Here is a 20,440-nt window from a genome sequence, read left to right as displayed (position 1 = left end):
TATTGATTTTGTATCCTGCAACTTTAATGAATTTGTTTATTAGTTCTAACAGTTTTTTGATGGAGTCTTTAGGGTTTTTTATATATAATATGTTATCTATCTGCAAATAGTGACAGCTTTACTTCTTCCTTTCTAATTTGGATGCTTTCTTTTTTCCCTAATTGTTCTGGCTAGGAGTTCCAATATTATGTATAATGAAAGCAGCGAAGGTATGCATCCTTGTCTTGTTCTTGATCTTAAAGGAAAGTTTCAGCTTTTCCCGTTGGGTATAATATTAGCTGTGGACTTGTCACATATGGCCTTTATTATGTTGAGGTACATTCCCTCTCTACCCACTTTGTTGAGAATTTTTATCATAAATGGGTGTTGAATTCTGCCAAATACTTTTTCTGCATCTGTTGAGATGATCATATCAATTTTTATCCTTCATTTTGTTAATGTGGTGTATCACATTGTGGATGTTGAACCATCCTTGCATTCCTGGAATAAATCCCACTTGACGGTGGAATGTGATCCTTTTAATGTATTGTTGAATTCAGTTTGCTAACATTTGTTGAGAGTTTTTACATCTAAGTTTATCAGGAATATTATATGGCCTTTAATTTTCTTGTGGTGTCCTTGTCTCCTTTTGGTATCAGGGTAATGTTTACGTTGCAAAATGAGTCTGGAAAAGTTCTTTCCTTTTCTATTTTTTGAAGAATTTGAGGATTGGTGTTAATTCTAAATGTTTGGTAGAATTCAACAGAGAAGGTGTCTGGTCCTGGACTTCTGTTTTGGGAAAGGTTTTTGATTACTGATTCAACCTCCTTACTAGTAATTGGTGTATTCCAGTTTTCTATTTCATTATGATTCAGTCTTGTATGTTTCATTATGATTCAGATTGTACGTTTCTAGGAATTTATCCATTACTTGTAGGTTTTCCAATATTTTGGCCTATAGTTGTTCACAGTAATCTCTTATAATCCTTTGTATTCCTATGGTATCAATTGTAACGTCTCCTCTTTCATTTCTTTTATTTATTTGAGTCCTCTCTTTTTCTTTTCTTGTTGAGTCTACCTAAAGTCTTGTCAAATATCTTTACCTTTTCAACGAACCAGCTCTTAGTTTCACCAATCTTCTCTAATGTCTTTTTAATCACTTTTTAGTCTAATCTTTGTTATTTCCTTCCTTTTACTAACTTTGGACTTCATTTGTTCTTCTATTTCTATTCCTTGAGGTCTGAAATTACATTGTTTGAGACTTCTCTTATTTCTTGAAGCATACATCATAATGAACTTCCCTCTTAGAATTGTTTTTGCTATATCCCATAAATTTTGATATATTATTTTCATTTGTCTCTATGTATTTTTTTAATTTCTTTTTTAAAATTTCTCCTTTGATTTCTTCATTGGCTCACTAGTCATTCAGTAGCATGTTGTTCAGCCTCTACATATTTGTGATTTTTGAGTTTCCATCTTGTAATTGATTGCTAGTTTCCTACCATTTTGATTGGAAAAATATGTTTGAAATTATTTTGATCCTCTTAAATTTATTAAGATTTGTTTTGTTGCTTAACACATGATCTACCCTGAAAAGTTTCATATGCACTTGAGGAGAATGTGTTTTCTGTTGCTTTTGGATGAAACGTTCTGCATATATCTGTAAAGCCCATCTGTTCTAATGTGTTACTTAATGCTAGTATTTCCCTATTGATTTTCTGTCTGATCTATCTGTTGATGTAAGTAGGGTATTAAAATTCCATACTGTCTTGCTGTCCACTTCTTCCTTTAGGTCTGTTAACATTTGCTTTATATATTTAGGTGCATCTGTGTCAGGTGCATAAATATTTACAAATGTTATATCCTCTTGATGGACTGACCAATTTATCATTATGTAAGTCCATCTTTGTCTCTTTAAAGTTTGTTTTAAAGTCTATTTTGTTTGATGTAAGTACAATTACTATAGCTTTCTTTTGGTTCCCATTTTCATAAAATATCTTTTTCTATTCCTTCATTTCCAATCTGTGTGTGTCCTTACATCTAACACGAGTCTCGTATAGGCAGCATGTAGACAGGGGTCTTGTTTCTGTTTGCTTGTTTGCTTGTTTGGTTTTGTTGTTACTGTTGTTGTTTATCAATTCAGCCACTCTATGCCTTTTATTTGGAAAATTTAGTCCATTTACATTTAAAGTACTCATTGATAAGTATTACTTATTGCCATTTTGTTCACTGTTTATTGTCTATTTTTGTAGCTCCTCTTTGTTCCTTTCATCTCCTCTTGGTGTCTTCCTTTGTTGACTGGTGATGTTCTTTAGAAGTATGTTTATATTCCTTTCTCTTCATCTTTTATGTATTTACTATAGGTTTTGCTTTGTGGTTACCATGAAACTTACATATAACAACTTGTATCTATAGCAGTCTATTTTAAGTTGATGACAACTTAAGTTTGATCCTATTCTAAAACTCAACATTTTTACTCTCCCCCACTCCATTTTCTTTTTTTGGGGGGGGGGGAGGGTTGACCATTTTTCTCCTTTTTTTCTTTTTTAAATTTAAATTTTAGTTAACATACAGTACAATATTCATTTCAGGAGTCAAATTCAGTGATTCATCACTTCCATACAATACCCAGTGCTCATCACAACGAGTGCCCTCATTAGTACCCATCACCCATCTTGCCCATTTCCCACCCACCTCCCCTCTGTCAATCCATAGTTTGTTCTCTGTCATAAAGAGTCTCTTGTGGTTTGTTTCTCTCTTTTCTCTTTTTTCATTTTATGTTTTTGATATCACATTTAACATCTTTTTATCTTGAGTGTCATTTCAATCATAGTTATTTTTACTATATTTGTCATTTAACCTTCATACTAGATTTATGATACAGGCATATTTAGGAGTAAAAACTAGCACCCCTCACAGCTGTACTCTTTTCAACCACATGACCCCATCTCTCCTATTTCATCCATGCTACACGTTCAAGAAAACTATTCTTGTACTCCATGCACTCCATTTTTTCTCTTTCATAATTGAGAAATTTATACCCCATGTAATGTGCAATTAATAAGAATCAACAATAATTAATCTCCATCTGTCACGTTAACAATTACTATTGACCTCATGTGCACACAAATTAGTGAGATGGACAGTGCGACTTATACATTTGTGCATATATACACATTAATGCAAGAATATCTGTTCCAGGGTCTTAGTTAAGAATGAGAGTTTTTACAATGTGACATGAAAAAAATTAAGTACTTAAGAAAGAAATTTGTAGTGATCCCTTAATATTTAGCAACATTACTTAACTGGTTAGCTACCTTAATAGGCAGATCTAAATATCTTTCTACATAGCTTATGATGTATTTTAAATATGAAATAAACATTTTTTTTTTTTTAATTTTTTTTTTCAATGTTTATTTATTTTGGGACAGAGAGAGACAGAGCATGAACGGGGGAGGGGCAGAGAGAGAGGGAGACACAGAATCGGAAACAGGCTCCAGGCTCTGAGCCATCAGCCCAGAGCCTGACGCGGGGCTCGAACTCACGGACCGCAAGATCGTGACCTGGCTGAAGTCGGACGCTTAACCGGCTGCGCCACCCAGGCGCCCCCTGAAATAAACATTTTAAACCTCACTTGATATAGCTGTTTTGTAATATGTGCTGTGGTTAACTATTCTAATATGTTGGACAGTAAAACTAAATGTAACAGTTCCAACATTTCTCATGGGAGAGATTTAGGGCAGACATGTGTTCTTCATCAGAGTTTCCAGCAGAAATCTTAGAAATCAAGAGGAAAAATAGACCTTATTATACCAAAGAGTGTTGCAAACCATAATAGAAAACAACAGTCTTAAAGTTGTTTTTTGTTTTGTTTTGTTTTGACAGCCCTGAAACAAAAAAAAAATCTGAAACAGTAGAAATGAAGGTGTATTCCTTAATGAAAAGTCTAATAACGCCACAATAACTGAGAATCCATAAATCAGAATGAAGGTAGAATCTCTCCTAAAATAAATTTTACCTTACTTCCTGAACTCCTTCAGCTGAATGGGTGAATTCTGTAATCATGGTTTTATACACTATCACCTACTGTAATGAGCTAAAGTTTTCATTCAAGTGTGGGTAACGTGAAGATTGGTGATGAGCTTTTAGGATCACTCTTCCAGTTACTATAGCAACAGCCTTGTCATTGCCAAACCAGGAGGGATGCTGAAGGTCTAAGGAACAACTTCTCAAGGGAACGAGTTTTGAAAATTTGAAAACTATTTTTCAATTGGAATAGTGCCCTTAGGAGCAGTAATCTGCAGAAATGCATAGTCTGAAATTTGATTAATTACTGAGGTAAACCCGTGAGATGAGGAAAAAAGTGCAGAGGTGATAGAGTAAAGGAAGCGTAAGAGGAGAACTTCTTGTTGACTCCTCATCTTTTACAATTTTCTGTTTGGAAGTACTTCATATTTTATTACGAAGACTAACTTTCTACAAGGCTGGGAAAAGCACTTGGCCAACTATGAAAAATGCTTTGTTTGAAAGATATATCTCCACTAACATCCTAAAATGTCTCTGCCTGTGGTAACAGAGATGAAAGTTTTTATAATAAAGTGGCAGACACGAATAGCAATAATAATTTTATATGGTCTGTATTTACCTGAGCTTTTCAAAAGAGGAAAGCTGTCATAAATCATTGCAACTAGATTTTCACTGTTGGTTGTAGAATGTGGCTTTGTTTCACTATGGTTAAGGGCACAAAAATGATTTCCATTTGGAAAGTAGATCTGAAAGTACCATGAGGTATCTTCCACAACCCACTGAAAAACAAATTCTTGGGGCACCAGCCTGGCTCAATCGGTTGAGCGTCTGACTTCGGCTCAGGTCATGATTTTACAGTTCATGGGTTCGCACCCCACATAGTGCTCTCTCCTGTCTGGCGCAGGGCCTGCTTCAGATCCACTGTCTCCCTCTCTCTCTGCCCCTCCCCTGCTCATGCTCGCTCTCTCTCTCTCTCTCTCTCTCTCTCTCTCAAAAATAAATAAAACATTTTAAAAAAAGGAAAAACAAATTCTTAACTGCTTCCTCATTTGAAGTTGATGAAGAAACTCTCCTCTATTAGGTTTCCTCTGGGGGATGCAAGGGAACCCAGTTGAAAGCTCACTAGATTATGTTTACCTACCCAGTGTCCTTAAGAACAGTGCTTTCCAGTTTTTCGGGTATGGAGTTTGGTGAGTTCTTTATAGATTTTGGATACTAGCCCTTTATCTGATACGTCATTTGCAAGTATCTTTTCCCATTCCGTCAGTTGCCTTTTAGTTTTGTTGATTGTTTCCTTTGCAGTGCAGAAGCTTTTTATCTTGATGAGGTCCCAGTAGTTCATTTTTGCTTTTAATTCCCTTGCCTTTGGAGATGTGTCAAGTAAGAAATTGCTGCGGCTGAGGTCAGAGAGGTTTTTTCCTGCTCTCTCCTCTAGGGATCTGATGGTTTCCTGTCTCACATTCAGGCCCTTTATCCATTTTGGGTTTTGGGTGTCAAAACTATATGCAAGTTTTGTTTTTTCTTTGTTTTCTGATTCCAGAGCCTTCTGAAAAACACACCTGATTAGGAGCACTGATTTGTTCCTAATAGCTTGTATGTGTGCCAAGCTATTTCATTTCAGTTCACAGGTCAGGTAGGGAGGCATTGAAGTGGTCAAAGCTCCTGGGAGTGGTCGCTTCTGACGAAAAAGTTCTGTCCACTTACCTGGGTACACTATGCAAACATACTCGTTGTCTATGTGTGTCACAATGGGAATATGGTTGGGAAGCACTGCCCTACGTGACACCTAGATGTTATACAAATAACAACAGCAGTGGGAGAAAGCTACTTATTTGCAGTGCGTATGGATGGGAAATTAACTCACACGTATAGCATCCTTTTATTTTTAGTAAATTCACTGAGTGGTCAATAGGGCACTTATGTTTATTATCAAGGTTCAAAGACGGATGATATGCCGACTAAGACACACTGCTAGGAAATGACAGAGCCAGGACTTCTGAATCAAGGATTTCTACAGCTTAGCTCTACGCTTTATCTGATACACCCCATTGTATGATGACATTCCAAGTTGACACAGATCTTTAAAATTAGAATTTTGACTTCATTCTCTGAAGAAAGTTCAAATGGTTTTCCTTTGTTTTCTCTTGTGACTGCTATGCAAACACTAGCGTATTTGGAAACTGATATTCTCTTTGAACTCAGCGAGACTCAGAAAGCACACTAACTGACATTTTCAGGCCATACCAATTTTCTTTTTACAGATTCTACTCCTGACACCCAGAGAGCCAGTCCTGGTTATTTTGTGTGAGTAGAAAAGAGAGTTTTTGCCCACCACCCTCCCTAAAACGTAGCTATCAAAAGGAAAATAGTATGCTGCCATTGACCATGCTTAAGTTTTGGTTTGTTTTGCCAACTACAATTTCTCATTGTCCTTTCCATAAAAGGGGAGAAGAGGGAGAAATGAAAGAAATTGCCAAAAGCAAATTACATATTCAACATATAAAACACATGAACTTCAAACAGGGCAGTTATTATCAAGAGATATTATTGAAAGATAAAGAATTTAAGTTTGCTACTCCTATTTTCGAAAGCTAGACAGCCAATAGAGTTCAATGACTAGAAATAACATCTTCATTTCTTCATAGCAATGCAGAAACAAAGAGGATACATGCACAAAAATAGGAAGGTATGATGAAACATCTATCAGCAGCTGTTACAGACAGAGTAAAAAGCACAGGCAAATATCTACATTATTAACCAAATATTAATTCAGCGTTCATAAAATAACATGATGGAATGATTGAGCATGCATGGCATACAACGGTACGTGTAAGCAAGCGTGAGTTACAAGATATAATAAACGCAATGGTTACGGAAGTGAGCCTGTGGCAGACTTAGAATCTCTTGTTTAAAGGCCTGGGCTCCAGATCTAGAACACCGGGGTCCAAATCCTGATCCTTTCACTTTTGGGTGATGATCACCTACTTGAGTTTTCAGTACAGAAAAAGTATTGTTTTCTTGATTCTCTCAACATTGAGATTAGTAAAGTTACAATATAAAATGTGGAATTCTACTGATTAATTGCCTGCTTTCAGTAATACTTTTAAACCAAATGTCACCAACCCCAAAACGTGCACAAGGCATAAAAGAAATTCCGCCACCCAGTAACAAGTGAGCCAAGACTATAAACTGGAATAACATAAACGCAACACTGTCTGCAAGTTCATGGTAAACGCCAGGTCAACCTAGATCCACAACAGGCCAAGCGTGTGGAAGGAAATCTGGAAGGCAATTCTGTTCTTTCAATATATACTGGAATATCCCACCTTCTTCTACGAGATTGAGTCACTGCTACTCCAACACCATCCTACTGCTTTTTGTCCTGAGATATAAAGAGTCTCGTCAGTAGCTACCTGGTAACATAAACACTACACTTCTCAGGACATCTGACTAGCCAACATACTTAATAAGGGGCAGATCTATGGCCAAGGAAAAGTCTATCGTCATAAATAAAGCCTTTTGGTGTCCACAGAGGTTGATCAACACATATGTATTCCACTGGTAAGTTCACTTATGCCAAATTTAAATGGTGCATCTTATCCACTCTGTTTAAACTTTACATGCAAAGTTAATCTGGGTAGGGATGTATACTTTGTATTGCAAAATAATATGTCTCTAAATTGTTTAAATATACTGAAACTCTCACAGATTCTTATTTTGAAGCTTCATTTGCTAAACCTAGTCATTTTCTTGATACAAACATGAATGTACAGAAGTGTTTTTAAATGTGAAGTCACATTTAAAAGCAAGAAAATGCAATATCCTAAGCAATCATAAATAGAGAAACTAATAAAGAGTGAAATGCTGGGTCAATAAACACCTTGAACAAATATTAAATGAATACTCTTACAGCATGATTTCAATTCCCAAAATAATATAGTAACATACTAACGTTACAGAAAAGCCATCCAAATAACCTCAGCTAAAACAAACCATCTTTGTTGTCTGTTTCTGAAATTATGCATTTTAAGAATAATTTCCAACTAAATTCTCCTAGCTTTGAAATTTACTCTGAGTCAAACTACTATTCAAGGCACTATATAAACCATATTAAACTTTTCTAAGTCAATCTTCATTTATAGCCCAACAAACACACGTAATCACATATAGTGCTATAACTTAATGAAATGTGAGCAAATTCCACAAGTTTTCCTTAAGCACGTTTTTAAGTTGGCAGATATGTTCTATGCGAAGCAAGAAAATGTTTTATTTTTGTGGAAACTTCACTGGGTTTCCATCTTGTCAGGGTTTTGTTTGCCATAACCAAACACAGAAAAGGTCGGCAGGTATGCACACGTGCATAGAGCACCAAAGTCAACAACTACACAGGCTCATGCGGAGCCATCTGGAAAATTCTGTCAGGGAGGCACAACAGGCAACAGGAGGAAAAGTTGGAAAATACATACTGTGCCTCCGCGGAGCCTTCCTGAATGGAGAGGTCTACACACACCTATACGCACACATTCATGAATGCATGGAAACTCGGTAGGTTTTTAAAGGATTTAAGTTTTGCATGTAAGCTTCAACAATTTCTCACTCTTAAACATACCTGGGCTCAATCCATACCAATGGAAATAAACTTTGTACAAAAAAACCCCACAAAAACAAAAAAAAAAAACAAAAAAAAACCCATAAATGATATGGAGTTTGATAAGAAACACAGAAATGAATGTCTCCATGAGTTACATCATAGTAAAATGGTTACATTTTGTGATATTTAACTATATATTTTCCCCAAATCAGCCACTAATAGTATGTTTTAGATATTATTTGAGATACTACCAATTAATTCAGATTCAAAACGAAAGATGAGAAGTCAAAAGTATGAAAGTACTCTTGAAAATTGCTATTTTCAATCCTGTGACATTGGGTAGCATCTTAGGGCAGGTTTGTGCATCGGTGTGTGTTTTTTTAAAGCTTGAAATGACTATTTCAAAGAAAATATGTCAACAGAAACCTTTTTGAATAGGCTTCCCTGCATTTTATTTTTTCTTAAAGATATTATACCCCGTGAGAATTTTGCTATTTTAACAAGGCTCTAAAAATAGGAGCTGTGGCAGGCAACTGGAAGGCCATTTCACTACAACTGGTGGGGGTGGGGGGAACACTGCAATGAAAACCTAGTCCTAAAGGCTGGCTAGCGTTCATCAGGCCTCATAAAATTCCAGACAACTCCAATGGACATGGTTACATCCTCTTCCTAAAATGCCTTAATTTTTAAACCCTTTTCTGTGTCAGTGATTTTTATGTCCTGTATTTTTTATTAAACACTCACCTGTGATTTTTTGCAGCAAAGGTGACAATTCAGACTCTTCACAGAAGACCTGAGCCAATGCTTTCTTCACTTTTTCTTCGGCTTCCTCCAGGTCTTTGTCCACTGTAAACTCTCCACCAACAGAGTAAATATATATCAGGAGGATCAACAATTCTTCAGGGCTGTAATCATTGTCGGTCCTTTGGTTCAAAGGCTTCATCATGGGCAGCAGCTGATTTAACACAACAGACATGGTTGACTCCCCAATGCTCTGGAATAAAAGGTGGTAATATGAAAATACATCATTCTTATACAAAGATGTAATTTATGCATCACATCAGTCCAAAGATATCTTGCAAACAAGTTTGTGATGTTCACTGACTATGTTGCCTTTTATTTGTTTGCTTCTTGTCCTGGAGAGAAAGCTGCAAGAAATTTGGCATTAGATTGACTGTTTGGAATGATCTAGTTCATAACACTGCACTAGTCAAGTTGCAGAACCTTTTATATTATCTCACATATTGCTTAAACAAATAAGAATCCATTAGTTTTATAAGTACTTCAGATACTAGAATTTTAAATTAAAAAATGTATTTTAAAGCAATGATTAAAAACAAAAACATGTCAGCATCTATATATGTAAACACATGCTGACATTCAGAGGAATTGCCTTAAATTTTACAGCATATTCTTTTTAATATTCTCTATGTTTGGCAAATAGTAGTCAAGAATAGATTTTTTAGGTGGCTCAGTTGGTTGGGCGTCTGACTTCGGCTCAGGTCATGATCTCATCATTTGTGAGTTCAAGCCCTACGTCGAGCCCTGTGCTGACAGCTCAGACAGAGCCTGGAGCCTGCTTCAGATTCTGTGTCTCCCTCTCTCTCTAACCCTCCCCCACTCTCACTCTGTCTCTGTATCTCTCTCTCAAAAATAAATAGTAAACATTAAAAAAAATTTTTTTAGAGAATAGATTTTTTAATTCCAAAATCAAAGTTTGTTTTTATTTTCATGTATTCTTTAAATTTTTAACAGTTTGATTCCTAATAGTTAACATACAGTGTTATATTAGTTTCAGTGTACAATACAGTGATTCAACAATTCTATACATTACTCAGTGCTCATCATGATTAAAGTGTACTCTTAATCCCTTTTACCTATTTCACCCATCCCTCCACCCACCTCCCCTCTGGTAACCATCAGTTTGTTCTCTATAGTTAAGAGTCTGGTGTTTTGGTTTCTTTCTTTGTTTTATTTCTTAAGTTCCACACATAAGTGAAATCATATGGCATCTGTCTTTCTCCAACTGACTTATTTTGCTTAGCATTATAGTCTCTTGCTCTATCCATGTCAATGCAAATGTTAAGATTTCATTCTTTTTTTTTTTTTTTTCAACGTCTATTTATTTTTGGGACAGAGAGAGACAGAGCATGAATGGGCGAGGGGCAGAGAGAGAGGGAGACACAGAATTGGAAACAGGTTCCAGGCTCTGAGCCATCAGCCCAGAGCCCGACGCGGGGCTCGAACTCACGGACCGCGAGATCGTGACCTGGCTGAAGTCGGACGTTTAACCGACTGCGCCACCCAGGCGCCCCAAGATTTCATTCTTTTTTATGGCTGAGTAATATTCCACTGTGTATATATATATATATACACCACATTTTCTTTATCCATTCATCTATCAGTGGACACTTGGCTTGCTTCCATAATTTCGTTATTGTAAATAATGCTGCAATAAACATAGGGGTGCATATATTCTTCCAAATTAATGTTTTTTATTCTTTGGGTAAATACCCACTAGTGCAATTATTGGATCATAGGATTTTTTTATAACAATGAAAAGTCATTTTCTGCTAAATCTGGTGAATAGAATAAGGGATCAAACTGGGCAATGTCACTTAAGGTTCAAGGTATCTTTGGGTGGATCTGAAGATAATTTATCTTAAAACTTAAAATTTTTTTCCTTTTAGCTCTTCCACTAATTTCACGAGTGATATTTAGCAGAGAATTTCAAAATTCCTTGCATATGATAACAGTACTGCATTTCTGGAGTCACCTAATAACTTCCAGGTAACTATACCATGTCTCACACAAATTCTGAGATTTTTCATAAACAGATAAATCCCCATTTTAAATAATGTTTTATTTAACCTATGATATAAAATAATCCTATAAAATAAAACTCAACTACTTGTACTTATATTAAAATCAGGGAGCAAATGACTACAACTTGCAACTTTCATGCCATTCATTCAAAAGGGTTCATTAAGCACTTACTATATTCCAGGTACTATTCTGGGTCTAGGGATGCAGCGGTGAAGAAAAAAAAATCCCTGCTCTCACACAGCTTACATTCTAGTTGGGTGAAACAGACAATCAAAAATCTAAAGAAGTAAAATATATAGTATACTAGATGGTGGGCACAGCTACGGAGAAGAGTAAAGCAGAAGAGAAGAAAGATGAGACTTTAGGGTGTGTGCGTGCGTGCGTGCGTGCGTGTGTGTGTGTTTAAGTGTGTGAAAATGCAATATTTTAAAAGGAAAAGCCAGGTTATGAAGGGAGTGTTGGAATAAAAAAATGGCCTATAGAAATGTTCTCTCTTTGAATGAAGTTGATGGCGAGCAGCTGGATGTGATTCTATATTGGGATGATTACTCCAAAATGAACTTTTCTAGTCAAGTGATTTCCACACCTGGAAAAATTTGGATATATCATCTCAAGGTTAAGGTTCACAATTATATTATTTGGTACACGAAAAACAGCTGTTACCATTTATTTCCACTAAAAACTTGGATGTTCACAATGCACCAAACAAAAACAAAATGATAAGTCTTTGGAATGAATAGGTTCAAATGGAAAAGAACAGGAAGATTTTACTGCTACATGGTGACAAGACATGATTTACCAAGTATAAACACACCCACTTCTCAAAGGAAATGGCTGAAACATTTGAAGCATCCTAGGACCGTCCTATTGCCTCAGGAGTCTCTGGAGAAAAACATTCAAGTGTTCTTTGCTTTACAAGCTGCCCAGAGCAATTTATAATAAAGGAGCTGTGTGGTTGGCCTGTTAGAAGTGGGGCCATGGGGGCTACAGCTTTCATTTTTCCTTTTTACCCTATCACCAACATCTTGGATAACATTAAGCAGATTCCTTCATTGCTTTACATCCCATTTCTAAAAAACAGGTATATGCATCAAGTATCTAGCCTACGGGAGCCCTTTTAAGTCTTTTCCCAGAGCACAAGGATTTTTAAAAGATAGTTATAAAAAGTAAAACAACATAGAGTAATCACCATAATCATATGAAAAGATTTACCCACTAACATCTGGCCATGAGAGCATCATTTTAAAGTTGTTGATCTAAAATATATTGCCAGAGAACAAGCTCCCTCACTAATGACACTCTAGCAAATTTCTGTTAGCTAGGTAATACCTGTGCACCCTAATTTCTAAAATTACATTCTAATCTGCTTCATGCATTCCCAAAAGCTAATTATTGAGTTGAATACAAAGCCAAGAATATTTGCTAATCAGTCTTAAAGAGGCATGTGATGTGGTGGAAATAGAGACTCCATTTCAAACACCCAGATCCAAACCTGACTGTACCACTAACTAGTTCCTTAACCTCGTAGGTTCCCAGTGAACTCATATCTCTTCATCTCTGAAATGACATGATGTGACTAGAGATGGCTCAGTTCTTAAGCCATATTTATGCCAAGGTCTCCAGTTTCACCTTTTTCTCCTTTTTATATATAAAAAAAAAACATTATCATTGGTGATAGTAGGTAATGAATCATATTTCCTTATTGGCTACCCAGAAAAATACCAATGCTCAAAAAAGAAAAGCTTTCCTGCAGAAACAAATGTAGATAGAGAAATATCATAGATATGTGTGTGACATGGGCTGATATACATACATCTATTTCCTAATTCTGCCACTGTGAGAATCTAGAAGTAATGACACCCTGGTAGCAATGAGCACAGCCAGGGGTCAGATCTTGGTTTCTAACATCATTCTCAAATAAAAGGAATCAGGAGTCCTCAGAGAAATGGCTGATTCTAGGGATAAGGTAGGGAAAATATAAGAAGAACTTGGAAGACCCTGTTGTACCAGAAAGTAAGGAAGTCCATAAAAAACAAAAGGATGGGGCATGTCAAAAGGACACAAGAGACAACTGGAAGGCCTCCCCGTGGCCAAAGCTGAAACACTTTGAGCAAGAAAAGAAAGTAGTAATGGATTATAACTCAAAGTCCAAAATAAACATGCTTTGTGCCATACTGATATAAATAAGTGATGGCATAAATACATACATACATGCATGCATGCATGCATACATATAGAACAGATAGATGTTTTTTACAGAATTCCAAACAACTTATGAATTAGATGCATGCATACATACAGAACAGATAGATGTTTTTTACAGAATTCCAAATAACTTATGTAGATACTGCCCCCTCCAGAAGGTAGAGCTTAATCCCTCCTCTTCTTAAGTGTGGGCTGTACATAGTGACTTGCTTCTAAAAAATTGTGTATGGAAATAAGAGGGAGGAGAAGTTTACCCTAGAAGATCAAGGTTAACATCACCAGTGATAAACTCAAATGATATTATGTGCCCCTAATATGATATGATGAGAATGGCACTTCACTTTTGTGGTATTCTTCTCCCAAACACATAACCCCACAATAAAAACATCACATAAATACCAACTGAGGAACATTCTACAAAATGTTCCTGGAACAGAAAAAGAATGTTAGGGGGACAAAAAACCACTAGGTGAAATGAGAATAAAATCTGGAGTTTACAGTTAATAATAATAATGTACCAATACTGGCTTCTTTGTTTTGCTAAGTACTGTAAGATCTTAACAATATAGTGAGGATATACAGAACTCTACTATCTTGACAACTTTTCTATAAATCTAAAAATATTCTAAAGTGAAACATTTATTGGCAAGGGGAGGGCCAGAGGAGGAGAGGGGAGGAGAAGGGAGTTCGAGGGAAGGGAGACAAATCCAGGTACTTTTGGATCTCCTTCAGTCAGACCGAAAATTCCAGGCAAGACAATTTCAGCTGATAAGAATTCCTCACAAACAGAACCATCAGCCAAGATAAGGGACTGGCTCAGGAAGCAATGAACTTTCCATCAATGGCAAAGGGAGGCAGGGGGATTGTCTGGCAAGGATGAACCAGAGGGAATCCTATGCACATTCGCTTAGAACTAGACCCTCCTAGTACTCCCCATAAAAGCATGGCTCCAGACTGGATATATATCCATTTTCTGATATTCTCTGCTTTTAGAATGAAACCTCAACAAGAAGAAGGAAAAGATCAGTGAGACCCTGGATTGAAACCTTTCTAAAGGTGAAAGAAAGAATCTGAATAGGATTAATCATGAGAGTATGGGAATAAAAATAGATGCCTGCACTTACCAGCTGGGTGACCTGGGGCAACTTAATGTAACTTCTGCAAGTCCCAGGTTCCTCACCTGCAAAATGGGCAAAATACCACAAATGCCCAAACAGTAAACTACTTCGTGATTTAAAATAGAGTAATCCCCACAATGGGGGATTGTGTTGATGAGGACTCAGGCATAAGAGGACACCCTCTTTTCTGAGGGTTACTTTTGGGGAAAACACTTCACCTTACATTTGAAGAGCGACAACCATAGCTTTTGCTTCACAAGGTTGGTCTCCAGATTTAATAACAGAAGTAAGTCACAAAGCACAGTGCCTGGTGCATGGCCCCTGACACATATGAACCGATTGCTACTACTATGACCTCCTACCCCATGGACTCCTTTCCTACCCAGTAGAAATGATTAAGATGACTGGTAGGGAATTCAAAACCTTCTAGGAATAAGAAGTTCGTAGTCTCGAAGGAGAGAGGGGCAGCCTACCAGTACTGGATGTGACACCACATCTGGGAACGTAACTGCAAAGTTAGTCAAAGGTTAAAGGCAATATAAACATTATTAAACACTGCCATTAAAACACACACACACACACACACACACACACACACACACACACACACACACAGCAAACCACAACCAAAGCAAAAAAAAAAAAAAAAAAGCTTCTTTATAAAGTACCAGGGATTAAATTTCTCACTCATTTTGATATAAATGAGCCAACTAGTAGGAGGTGGGAGACTAGAGCTGTGTCTAGAGTGACAGAACTTTCTTTTAATTTTAATTCTGCGAGTCTGGAGCTCCTGTTATTTTTGAGTGAGTCCCCAGTAACTCCATACAAAAGGCTCTCTGTAAAATGCATGTTGTCTTTAGAAAGGCCTTTTTTTTTTCTTGGCTGAATTGAAACACCTCTGCAGAGTCAGAGTCAGGCTCTGTGGGGGCTACGTCTGCAGGCACGGGAGCACACAGGCCATCTGCTTTGTGGCTACAGAGCGGGCAGGGCTGGCTCCGTCCTCGCTCCTCTGCGGTGCGGCCTGCAGAACCTCAGTGAATCTCAAAGCCACTCTAACCTGAGGCGGGAGAACCCATCTCTGCAACTCCTCCCAGGTATAGTTGGGTCCTTGGATGCAGCCTAGTAAATGTTGCCAGGGGCTTGAGGGAGGGCCTAAGACCCTTCTACCCCAAAACATCACTGGCCATCCCTACATTAATAGCATTAATACAGGTTTTATTATTTTTTTAAATTCATCTATTGTTTAATTTACATCCAAGTTAGTTAGCATATAGTGCAACAACAATTTCAGGAGTAGATGCCCCTTACCCATTTGGCTCATCCCCCCTCCCACAACCCCTCCAGTAATCCTCTGTTTGTTCTCTATCTTTAAGAGTCTCTTATGTTTTGCCATTAATACAGGTTTTAAATGCCCATGATGAAAGTCATTCCGCTTATTTGCGGGAAATGGACTTCTGGGATATGCCCCAGGCAAAATGCAAAAATGTAACTTGGTTAACTTGGTATGTGTGAGGATAATTCATTGATGCACTCAGGAATTCATCAACAAATGTTTATCGTACATATACTAAGTGCCAGACATTGTGCTATAATCTGGGCATACAAAGAACAAGGCGAGACACAAGAGTCAAGGAGCTTACAGGTGGGTAGGGGTAGGAGTAAACAGCAGTGGAGAAGCAGTAAGTAAGCGCTTTAGTAGAAGTTTTCATTCACTTTGAAAAGACAGCAGAGGAACACCAAGTCCCAGAAGAGACGGTACCTCAACCGAGCCTTAAATAATGAACAATATCAGGGAGGAACAAAGCTCTGAGAAATGACCAATGGGATAAGATAGTTCCTTTACTCCTTCAACAAATATTTAACACACACTTACGAAGAGTGTGTAGTAGGTAGAATAATGACCCCCGCCCCCAGAAAGGCCCATATTCTAATTCCCAGAATATGTCATAAGCAAATAGGGCAGAAGGGACTCTGCCAGTGTGATTAAGGTTACAGATCTCGCGATGGAGATGATCCTGCATGATCTGGGTGGGTCTGGTCTACTTACATGAGTCCCTAAAGTAGAGAACCTTTCCTGGCTATGGTCGGAGAGAAATACAATGCTGCCAGTTTTGAAGGTGGAGGAAGGGGGCCACGAGCCAAGGAATGCAGGGGCCTCTAGACTGGAAAAGGTGACGAGGTAGATGCCCCCCCTTAAAGCCTCCAAAAAGGAATGCAGTGCTGCCAATACCTCGATTTTTGCCTGGTGAGACCGGTGTTGGACTCCTGACCTACAGAGCTGTAAGGTAGTAGACTTATGTTGTTTTAAGCATCTAGGTTTGTTTTGATTTGCTATGGTAGCAATAGGAAACAAAGACAGGCGGTTTTGTGAGGGAGGGCATGAGAAGCTCTGCATCAGGGCCAGAGGCCAGACAAAGAACTTGGTCCATGAGAGGGCTCCATCAATACTTGTCCAATGACTAGCCAGACGAACAAGAGCAAGCATGAAGAGGTCCCTCGGTACTCATTCCCTCTGTCCCGCTAGGGCGCTGGGGAGTGCTTCCAGGGCTGTCACAGAAAGGGAAAGAATAGACACACACCAAACTTAAAGTTTTCTACTTTACAATTTTTTTCTAGAACTAAGCAGTCCAAAAACCATGCAATCTCATATAAGCCAATATACATCAAGCTCAGAATAATCATATGAGCCAGTGGTTTTCAAAGTGTGGTCTATAGACCCAAGATCCCAGTGACCTTTTCAGGATGTCAAAACTACTCTTATAACAATACTAAGACATTCTTTGCTTTTTTGACTATGTGGACATTTGTATTAACAGTGTAAAAATAATGGTGGATAAAATTGCTGGGATCTTAACAGACCAAGGAAAATGGTCCCAAACTACGCTAACAGTCGTTGTATTCTTTGCCACTATACTATGTATTCACAGATGGAATTTTTTAAAAGCCAGCTTCACTTAAGAATGCCATGGAGTAAGAAGTAAAAATTATTACTCTTATAAAATTTCAACCTTTAAATAAATGTTTCTTGAATATTTTATGTAACAAAGTAGGAACTATGCACAAAGCACTTCTCCTGTATCCCAAAGCACAATGGCTATCTTAAGGAAAAACACCTATGCCATTATTTGGGGTGTGAACCGAACTAACTATTTCTGTCATGTAAAACCATTGTTACTTGAAAGAATGACAGAGAAATTATGATTATTAAGACTCATGTATTTGGCAAACATTTTCTCAAAAATGAACAAAGTAATCTTGCTCCTTTAAGAAAAACAATTGATATATTTATTGCCAATGATAAAATTCTGGCTTTTAATCAAAAATACAAATTTTGGAAAATGTGTATCTACCACTGGCAGATTCTCTGCACTTACACAATGAGATCAATGGTGACATTAAAAAATGTGATTATTTTCAATTGCATAATGCATTGTGTCAACATTTGGAAGATTTGCATACATTAGTGAGCCAATATTTGCAAATAACCAACGTATGATGTAAGAAAATCAGGAGTATACAAACGATCTATCCAAAATACAGGGTAGAACAGTGGATTTTAATGTAAAAGAGTACAAAAAGCTCATTTATATGCTTTCAGATTCCACATTATAATTTACCCTTGAAAGAAATCACTGCTTGTAGAGTCTAGGCATGTATCAAAAAAGAATATCTGAAAAAGCTATCAAAATATTCTTCCCTTTTCCAGCTCTGTATCTGCATGAAGCTGGATTTTCTTCATAAATTTCAACCAAAACAACATATGGCAGCATACCGAATGAGGAGGCAAATATGAGAACCCAGCTGTTTTCTACTCAGTGACACATTAAAGAGATTTGCAAAAATAAAACCAACGCCATTCTTACTCTTTCTGGTTTGAGAAGTATAGCTGTTCTTCATAGAAATATGTTATTTATGTTAGCATGTTAACAGGTTTGTTATTTTTAAAGGAATTAAAAACAAAATTTTCTCAGTTTTAATTTTGAATATGGTATATACCAATAATTACCAATTTAAAGATATCATATCCTAAAAAGAAAGCTCATTATTTTCTACTCTCTTTTCCCCTTATCATGGCTAAAATGAAGATAAAGTAGGGGCGCCTGGGTGGCGCAGTCAGTTAAGCGTCCGACTTCAGCCAGGTCACGATCTCGCGGTCCGTGAGTTCGAGCCCCGCATCAGGCTCTGGGCTGATGGCTCGGAGCCTGGAGCCTGTTTCCGATTCTGTGTCTCCCTCTCTCTCTGCCCCTCCCCCGTTCATGCTCTGTCTCTCTCTGTCCCAAAAAAATAAATAAAAATGTTAAAAAATAAAATAAAATGCAGATAAAGTAGTGGCAAGATTGCTTCAACTACATTCTTTGAGAGAAACGCAGAACAACATGCTTCTTTAAATCAGAGCTTCTCAAAATGTAATGTGCATGTAGATAATCTGTCAAATGCAGATGCTGACTCATTAGGTTTGGGATGGGGCCTGAAGATTCTGTACTTTGTACCGCTTCTCAGGTGACACCAATGCTGCTGGTCAGGTGGACCACATTTGAGCGGCATCTGGACTGGACCAACCAAGAACTTCTAGATGGCTGTGTGTATGGGAAATGAAATATCCTATCTGAGTCACTGTATTTGTGGATTCCTTTGGTATCTCACCTTAATCTGAATACTAACTAATACAACTTATATACCTGTATCTTCGGCCAAATTTCCATCCTTTGCTCCCTACCCATAGAGTCAATTGTCCATTGGCCTTCTCCACTTATATATCTCATCTGCAAATTGAACTCAACATATCTAAAACTGAAATGAATATTTTTACTGCCAAATCTGCTCTTCATTCTGTGTACCCTATACTGTTTTGTGGGACCATTATTCTTCCAGTTGACCAAGACAGAAACCTGGGCTCTACTGCAGCTCTCTCTTGTCCCTGCCACATCAAATCAGCCACCAAGTCCCCACAACTTGATACATCCATCTCTTCTTTATTCCTTCCTCGATGCCCTAAATTGCAACTACCCTTTTCTCTAGCTATGATTTATCTCATTCTAAGCCAAAAAGTTGATCTCCCTAAAGTTATTTCATGGTTTTCACTGCCTTAATGAAATGAATATGACATGGGTTGAATATGACATGGGTTTTTGTTGTTGTTTTTGTTGTTATTGTCTTAGCTTCATAGCTCACATAACTGTTCAACCTCATCTATCATGAATCCTTTCCTTACAGGTTTGCCTGAACTACTTGCATTTGCCTCTGTGCTTATCTCTCTGCCTGGAAAATTCTTTTCCCTCTTCTCCACCTGGTCTCCTGATTCAACTCAAGTGTTATCTCCTCAGAGCTTCCCTAGATGCGTTAAATACGCCTACTTTGTGATCCAAGAGAAACTTCTATTTCCCTCTACCATGGCTCTTATCACCCTGAATTTAATTATCCATGTCTAGCTCTCTTCTAAGACTGAAAAACCCTTGGTGGCAAGAAGCACAACTTATTCCTAATGCTATCTCCAGGACCTAATTCACTCCTTTGAACATAGTATCAAAAGCATACTTACCTCTATGATGAAATAGCTGACACCACAATAAGAGAAATGAACACTTACAAAGATACAATTATAGATTATCTCATTTAATCTTCCTGATTACCCTGTAACACAGGTATTATTATTTCAGAGGCAGAAATTGAGGATGAGAAAGGTTACTTGTCAAGGA

General features: G+C 37.4%; 1 protein-coding gene across 2 annotated transcripts in view; it reads right to left on the bottom strand.

The window, feature by feature from the left end:
• Nucleotides 1–20,440, bottom strand: part of SCFD2 (sec1 family domain containing 2) — a 406,751-nt gene that overhangs the window by 226,584 nt on the left and 159,727 nt on the right. For both annotated transcript variants that reach the window (XM_043572669.1, XM_043572670.1), the window contains exon 5: nucleotides 9,340–9,589. In XM_043572669.1, coding sequence (XP_043428604.1) covers nucleotides 9,340–9,589 — 250 coding nt within the window. The remainder of the gene's footprint in view (nucleotides 1–9,339; nucleotides 9,590–20,440) is intronic.

Source organism: Prionailurus bengalensis, chromosome B1, assembly GCF_016509475.1.
Source record: "Prionailurus bengalensis isolate Pbe53 chromosome B1, Fcat_Pben_1.1_paternal_pri, whole genome shotgun sequence".
Classification (NCBI taxonomy): Eukaryota; Metazoa; Chordata; class Mammalia; order Carnivora; family Felidae; genus Prionailurus; species Prionailurus bengalensis.
The sequence above is the reverse complement of the archived record's forward strand: the minus strand, read 5'-3'. Positions and strand labels throughout refer to the sequence as shown.